This window comes from Clupea harengus, chromosome 17 (genome assembly GCF_900700415.2).
Source record: "Clupea harengus chromosome 17, Ch_v2.0.2, whole genome shotgun sequence".
NCBI lineage: Eukaryota > Metazoa > Chordata > Actinopteri > Clupeiformes > Clupeidae > Clupea > Clupea harengus.
This window is the reverse complement of record NC_045168.1, coordinates 11,344,621-11,353,168: the sequence shown is the minus strand read 5'-3', so window position 1 is coordinate 11,353,168 and position 8,548 is coordinate 11,344,621. Positions and strand designations below refer to the sequence as shown.

The following is an 8,548-nucleotide window of genomic DNA, read 5'->3' as shown; positions in this document are numbered from 1 at the left end:
CTTGTGAGGGGGAGAGGATGGGTGGAGTGGGTTTGGGTAGTGGGGGTTTGTCAAACACAGCTGTGCTTGTTCAATCACACTTACAGAGCGTGCACCGCCGCCACCCTCCCTAAGCAGCAGCAGCCTGCATCCCACCGTTATCTTCACTGGTTTTCATTCCTCCGGCAGGAAAGTGGCAAGTGGCTACACTTACAATTGAGGAACCACGCCTTTTGCCTGCTGCCCTCTCAGTAGGCTATAACCGTATCAACTGCAGTCAATTCTCCAGAGCTCGTGCTTGGACGATTGTGTCGCTTCCTCTTACTTTCTAGGACCAGAGTTTTCTCAGGGGAAGTTGGCATAAAGTTTCTTTCGTCATTATTTAATTATCGCGAGAGCCTTCAACCCTGAGGGTGTACGAACAAAGTGTCCACTGACCACTACCGAACGAGGGACAAACACACACTGTGGCTTGGTCCCTTTACACCCCGACTTCTGCCCAGGAAGCGTACGAAACAGTGAGGGCGACGATGGAGTACCCCCGGAGACTTCACTTCATTTGTTTACTTATTCTTTTAATTTATAACGTTCATGGCTTCGACACGAATCAAGTATCAATTCCTACAGGTAAAGACTTATTTGATTGGTGGTCACTCAACCCTTGACACTATATGTGTCAGGGGTCATTGTAATTATTCAAAACTTTTCGAATTATTTGTTGTGGTCTGGTAGATTAATGATAAGCCTTTGATAAAGCCTGGAATGCTGTTACTAGTTAACCCTTATGTTGTCTTAACAATCTGTATACTCCCCTTGTCCTAAGGGTAAAAAAATTACCTGTCTTCACTAAACCCCTAAAACAAAGCAGCTAAATTGAATTTTAAACCCCAAATCCATTTTTGTTTGAAGCAAGAATTTGTCATTCATCACAAACTTAGTGAATATCTGGGTCACTCTAGGAAAAATAATCAAATTTCAAGTTGAGAAAAAAAATCTACTTTTTGGGAAAAAGTTAAACAAAGATCAGTGGCGGGTAATTTTTTAGCCTTTGCACAACACTAGGTGCAACAGATGTGACCGTTCTATGTAAGTTCTATGTATAAGGAAAAGTAGGTTTATGTGGACTGTTTAAAGTAATCGAGTGTCTGGATATGTCTCAAAAACTTGCGTCTGAGGACATGCGGGTTCACTCACTCTCTCACGGGCTCATGGTGTGTGGGAAAATGAGACGTCTGCGAAGTGGAACACGGTGATGTCAAAATTACACGGTTGCGCTATAGTCTCATGCCTAGTTCTTTCTGACTCGTAAGAAAAAAAGACCGCGGTTTTCGCACAATCCACAGACTATTTAACATTTGCTTTGAATTTCTCATCTAAGTGTATAAAGCAAGCATGTCAGGTAGATCTTCTGAAAGAATCGGCGCACTAAGATGTAGGCTATAACTGCGCAGAAAACTGAACAATTTACAACAAACACTACACCACCTCGAAGTTTCTTCAGCAACTGAAGTGATAACTTTAGGATGCGTAGGCCTGGTATTTGGATTTAAACTGCTGTGTGGACTACAAATGACTTTTGGGTGTGAACGTAAAACACATTATTATCCATTTTTAGAAGTTGTGGTCAGTACTCATGTTAAATGGTAAGCTTATTAAAATATCTTATCGTTTTTTTAAAAATTGCATTATCTTGCCTTAAAAAAAACTGTTTGGCAGACCAATGAGTTCAAGAAAGCATACATACATGTGGTGTGTTGATACAATCGAAATAAGATTGGATGTGTAGCTGTTTCCTTGACCTGCCATGACGGATGATTGATAAGATGATGTGTAGTGTATGCATGTATCGGGTCAATACATATGTGTGCTTGGTAGTCTTATAGAAAACCCAACCAGTAAAACTGGAACAAATAGGACCTACGAATGTAAGGTAGCAGTGGTGAAGTGTGAACCAAGTTTAACGTTTTCTCTTTCAGCAAGCCATTTATAGAGATGCCTGCAAATCCTCTTTGAGGGTTAGAACTTTACAGCCCTTGTTTGAATAATCCCTACCTCAGTAAAGTGGCGAGTGTCACTAAAATTGCTTTCTCATTAACTCTCAAAATCATTTAAGTAGACCACAACCAATATAACGCTGGTGCCAGAAGCTGAGTGAAAACATATGGACCCTATAGGTCTGCTTTCGAGGATCAGGCCTTTTTTTGTGTGGCGGCAAAAACACTCCGTCTGTATGTGCTTTCTTGAAGAAGTGGCGTGAATACGATGCTTAGAATGGAGGGCTGTATAATAGCAAGAAAGCTCACTCTGTATGTTTAGTGCATGGCTGTATAATAGCAAGAAAGCTCACTCTGTATGTTAAGTGCATGGCTGTATAATAGCAAGAAAGCTCACTCTGTATGTTTAGTGCATGGCTGTATAACAGCAAGAAAGCTCACTCTGTATGTTAAGTGCATGGCTGCTTAGCTTCAGAGGGCTTGGTGACATATCAAGCCAAATTCTTTTGCTCCCAAGGGCCACAGAAATATAGCCACCACAGAGTTGTGTTTTTCGGCATTCTGATTATTTGTGAATTCAGTCGACTTCGTCACGTCTCTCATATCCTTTGTTATTCAATTTTAAATGAATTGAATTTAAAAATATTGCACTCACAATGATGATTACAACAATACATCCCCGGAAAAAAATATATGCTCATTACCATATCCTAGTAATAAAAGCCATTTTAAACATATCTTTATTAGAAAATGCCTTAGCTATCAAGTCAACATGAGCACCAACCACCTTTGGTATGACTTAATGAGTGTTTTGAACACCACATGTGTTTTATATAATTCAAAAAGTCTTTTATTTCTCTATTATCTACATAGGTCATTGTCCAGGTGTTGGTTACATCATGGATTTTTCACTTCGTAATTCATTTTGTGTTGAAAGTGCAGTCTGTATTTGCTAGTAAGATCGTATGCTACCCAGCTCTTAGTGGTGCAACACACTGCAATCAGCCCTCACAAAATGTGCATATTTGCTCTTTCCTGTTACATTTATGTTTGGCAGTCAGTGGCTTCTAGCAAACAGAATTCTGACCTTATGCCAGCCAGGTTTGATTGAAAGAGATGACAGCTCATCAGCACTGCCTTACCTGTAAGAAATACAATTACCGGGGGGTCACATTGCTATTTGCAGAGTTGATTGAAGTAAACAATGGACTTCATGTTGTTATCTGATGTCCTGTTCAGCAGTGTGTCCTTTTTTGTGAGAATTTGGCTTTATTTCAGCATAAACCTTTTAGCTACTGGTTTCGTAAGCAACATTGTAATGGTGTGCCAAGATCATTTTGTCATCTGTTATGTTTTTCCCCAATTTGTTTGGATTCCCAGTTTTTGGGATAATCTTTTAAGAATCAGTGAAATGTTGAATACTCCCAGCATGCTTTGGGGCCGATCAGAGGCCAATGTGCTCAGAAGAACGTTCTCTCGTCTCTCACACACTCACTCATTGCCGGAAGTTTAAAAAATCACTTGATAACACGGCAGGCCTTAAAGCAGCATGCCGCAGTAGTTTAAAAGGTGATTGTTTTAATTACTAAGGAACATGGCGTGACTGTGTGTGTGTGTGTGTGTGTGTGTGTGTGTGTGTGTGTGTGTGTGTGTGTGTGTGTGTGTGTGTGTGTGTGTGTGTGTGTGTGTGTGTGTGTGTGTGTGTGTGTGTGTGTGTGTGTGTGTGTGTGTGTGTGTGTGTGTGTGTGTGTGTGTGAGACTGTGTGCTTGTACTTGTGTTAATCCATAGTAATTATGCCATAGTTATTAGCAGACACTGCTGTGAGATGACGCCTGGTTGGTACTACCAGTCTACGTGGAAGGCATTTTACTGGCACTGGCGAATTACATCATGACAGCTCTTAAAACTGGTCAGCATGTTGCTGTGTTATATGGAGGGAGCTTGTTTAAATAAGCATCCTGGAGCTCGGCTGCCGACGGATCTGGAACTTCTCTCCTCACAAATGCTTGCGGCTGAGAGGCCTTGCCCTGCCTTTTAGCTCTGGATACTCCCTTATTTTCATACACAAACTCTCACACGCACACAAACACACACACACACACACACACACACACACACAAAGAAAGAGGCCATTCCTTAGCCCTTGGCCACCAATGGTTTGGGCAGTCTTCTCCACCGCTAAATATGAAATATGTACTATAGATTTTGGTCATGGTCTGACATTCAGGAGGGCTATGTGACAATAAATTGTATGTCTATATGGGAGAGCAGCGATGGATTATAAGCTTTTCATCCGTGCTAACAATCTGGCTTGGCTGGCCAAACCTGTAATTGGTCCTCTGGAGCAGGCTGGCATGCCACCATGCCCTTGATGAAATGGCCTGCTTCCTGTAAACACATGTGATAGGCTATGGTCCTGTTTTCCTGTTTTGTTTTTGTGTTTTCCATAAACCGCTGAGTATCTGTGAGTGGCACACTAACGAGCTGATTTGGGTTTTTGTAGATTCTCTTTTTCAAGTTTGGCCACATAGACCCAATGGCAAGGTTGAGCTTGTTGTATTGCACGACAGTGACATGTTTTTTCACTTCTCTTTCTCTTCTCCACTCTTCTTTCTTTCTTTCTTTCTTTGTGTTCATCTATCTGTGTGCAGAAAAAACCCCATAAATAACTCTTCAGTTGTAAGAAAATATTGAGCTTTTGCTTTGGGGGTGTTTCAGTAGTTTACACAATAGATAAATAGAACCACTAAGTTTTATTCTTGACATGAAGCACACGGTGCCTAAAGGCAACCACAGATTAATGAGTCAACCAGCAGTTTTCAGTCAGCTCTTTTGAATACATACAAATGCCAAAAGCTATTAATCTGGTTCAAGTGATAATTGGATCATACTGTAAATATTGAATTAGTCAACATGATTTTTAACTGCAGTAATAATTATGCCATTTTGGCAGGTTTTCTTGACACCTCAATCAATTTTGTTATATATATTGAGCTGTTTAGCTGAATTAAGCTCTCTTTCTCACTCATCCGCCTCTCTCTCTTCCTCTCTGTCTGTCTGTGACTAAAAAGAAGTTGCCCTGTATAATCCTGAATGCCTTGACACAAAGTCTCTTAATGTCTTTGAATTGTTTTTCTTTTTAGATGTATTGAACCTGCTACACATTTAGCGTAGCTATGTAAGTTATCGGACAGTGTCAAACATCGGCCATTCTGTTAAACAATCAAAATGGCAAGTTTAATAATGCACCAACAATCGATTCGCTCAGTTTATGATAGAATATCTAAAAGTTTTCTCAGCGCCTTAAAGACCACACTATCCCCTCCAGGCTCCATCTCTTTATGGGCTCCTCACACTGTGGAGGAAATAGGACTGCATACTGTCTGGCGCTCCTGCTGTATTTTAGCCATTCTTCCCTCAAACGCTCCATTCTATGCTCTATGGCAACAGACCGGCCTGTCTACCGCAGGAAGTGACCACAATAATTGCTATCATTAGCTCTCTGAATGGGTGTGTGACATCACCTTATTACCCGTATAGTTTCTCGTTTTAACCCCGGTTGATTGTTTTTCCACTATGGGAAAAGTAAATAAAAGGGCACACGGGAGTGTGCTAACCCAACTCCAGCGTTTGCAGAGTGAGGCTCATAAGTTACAGCCTGGACAAATGCCGATGATGTCATGCAGTGCTCCGAGGCTGAGGTCTATGGCTGCGACGCAGACATGTAATCTGAGGCCCCTGGGCCCTGCCGCGGATGTGCTACAAGCTTCCCCGGATCAGACGGTGTGTGTGTGTGTGTGTGTGTGTGTTTTACCCATCATGGGAGCGCTGTGGGCCGCAAGAAACAGAATTCTATTTTTTGCCGTGACAGCTGAAATAATGTCTGACTAACGATTGCCATCCTGCCATCTGTTTTGTCCGCTCCTAGGTTAGTTCAGCACCCAGACCTCAAAGTGAGGGTTTTAGCGTAGGCAGTGGAAACACATGGGCCACTCACTCACCTTGGTAGGAGACTGGGGTGTTTGTTAGGTGAGAAGGAATGTCTGTGCGTTCGTCTACTTTCCAGGCTCACAGGTACTGTGCCTGTCATTCGTGTGCCAGAGCTGCCTTGTGGTTACATTAAAATTCTTCCCATTTTAAGGCTGCGAGGTTGCAAGCTTGTTTGCCTCTCGTTGTAATGGTGGGGTGTGCTCCAGACTGGCATCCTTTTTTGTGTTTGTGGGGTAGGCAAAAAGAGAGTCGTCGGTTGGCGTTAAGCATGCATGCCCATATAGGGAAAGGAGCGGAGAGCATGTTGTAAAGGTGTTTTCCAGGCCTGTTCTGTTTCCTAAGCTGCGACACCAATTGGAAATGAATGAAGCTGCTCAGTCATTGACACAACTCTAGAAGAGGGCATTAAACCAGGTCAACTCAAAACTCATTAGAAGGATCCTAGCCAGTGTGGGTATGTCTGTATGTGTGAGTAAGATTCTTACATCATGGTCTAAATAGGATAATTCGACTAGCCACATGGAGTTGTGGTGTGTCCTAATGATCTTATTATCATTGTGGGATTTTATTTATGGGTGTAATTTAAGTTCATTACGGCAAAAGTTCTCCCATATAGTCCCATGCCAGACGGAGGTAACTGTTTAGGTGTTATGCTTTATGAACTGGTCCCAGATCAGTCTTCTCTGGCACGTCTGATGAAGGGGCTAAAGGGAAAGCCTAGTTGGCACTGGACAGATGGAGAGAGCCATTCTCCAACAAACAGCCCTCTGTGCCAGAGTTGATCTTATGCCATAGCAGGCTTTACAGGCCTGATTTATGAGACCACCATCAGTAGAATAGTGCTGGTAAGTCGCGTCTATACAGAATAGTCATCCCCCTTCGGCAGCCCCTGCTGTGCCTCCTTATTTCATTTTGAATTACAACTTTTCGTAGCTGTGGGGACAGGCTCTAGTACATGGGTTGCTTTACTCTGAGACAGATGAAATTTCAGAAAAGCAACACAAACACATTGTAAATCTGACACAGGTCTTGTTAGTGTCAGCGGCTGTGTCCCAGGATGAATGGCAACAGGTGGACCATAAATGTCACCTACACCACCACATGTCGATCTCCCCCCTCTCCAACTTCCATATGCTGCTCTAAGGAGGCATAATTTGTGAAGTAGACGGAAATTCACCTGCCACTTGGCACAGACGCGAAGACTAGGAAGAAGAAAAAAATTCTTGGCTGAGTGCTTCCATGTCAGTGTTGGAGTTCCCCTTTCAGAATGGAGCAAGCTGCCTTGGCCATCCACACAGGCAGAACAGAGGCCAAGACGAAGGAGAGCAGAGAGCAGAAATTTAAGAAGAATCTCTCTGTAAATCTTTTTGGGGTTTGCCAAGGTGCCCTGAGCCAAGACACAATAGACTTGAGGGACAAAAAATCTGTACTGTAGGCCATCAATTCTGCTGATGGCAGAGAAGAGGACATAGGGGGGCTTTACTTTTCTCACTTTCACTAGGACAGGAAACAGAAGTCTAGACTGTGAGTCATAGCACTTACACGTTAAGGTCTCGCTCATGTCTGCCGAAGTGATCGGATTCTTTGTGTCACAGGGAAAGCAAACGCAGGCTTTCTCCCATCAGATTAACATTAGGAACGTTGGAGCTGCATTCCTCTGGCCTCTGGGGCTGTTGGCAGGAGGATGTCAAGCACTCTCCTCTTCTGTTTGCAGTGACTAGACGCTCATCCTCCAAAATTGCAGCTGTCCAATGTTCAGGCTCTCACTCTCCCTTTCTTTTTTTCTCTGAACGGTACCATATGCAAGTTAGATGTTCACATGCTTGAATGTGAACGTGATAATTTTGTAGAATTTTCAGTAATTCTGAGGGGCAACATTTGAGACAAATGAAAATAATTCTAGAACTGTCTGTGGACTCCATCAGCACATGGAACATGCCCCCCCAGGATATGGACTCTTGTAAACACGTTTTGGCTATAGAGCCAGTAATTGCCTCACATATGGAGCATGGGAAAGTCATCATGCATCACGGACCACAAGTTAGAGCATATTAATATCTAATTAGAGGAAAGGCCCTTGGAAATTATGGCTTATTTGTGTCCTTCCATCCAAATTTGAGACTTCACTCTGCCGACTCATGTCATATCTCCTCATGCCTTGGCAAATTCAGTGCCCCCTCCCCCAAAAAAAACACAAACAAAACACAAACATGAAAATAGAATAGAATAGAAACAGAGCATAGGACACAAATAACACTTTTTTCCTCCTGGAGATTCTTCTGTTGCCTGACTCATAAAAACTATGAGAAAAAGTCATGCTGCGGTTCACAACATTTCTACATCAGTAAATACAGGCCTGGTGGAGACAGGGGAGGGTTAGGAAGGAAAATGAATTTGGCTGTGAATGTCCTGACAACAAAATGTGGCTTGTTTCCCAACCGTAAACATTTTGGAACCTGGATTGTTGAAACAGAAAAAAAACATCTGTTGATGGTTTAAAGGGTCATCTTAGGGTTAGGGTTAGGGTCATCTTAGCATTCGTTGTTGGTCACACAACACTCGTCATGCCCTGGTGCAGTGGCCC

The 8,548-nt window shown here is 42.7% G+C and overlaps 1 protein-coding gene across 2 annotated transcripts in view; it reads left to right on the top strand.

Moving 5' to 3' along the window:
- Nucleotides 1–218: 218 nt before the first annotated feature.
- plod2 (procollagen-lysine, 2-oxoglutarate 5-dioxygenase 2) overlaps nt 219–8,548 on the top strand; it is a 36,273-nt gene continuing 27,943 nt past the window's right edge. For both annotated transcript variants that reach the window (XM_012815192.3, XM_012815191.3), the window contains exon 1: nt 219–606. In XM_012815192.3, the coding sequence (XP_012670646.1) occupies nt 510–606 (97 nt within the window). In that variant the 5' untranslated portion in view covers nt 219–509. The remainder of the gene's footprint in view (nt 607–8,548) is intronic.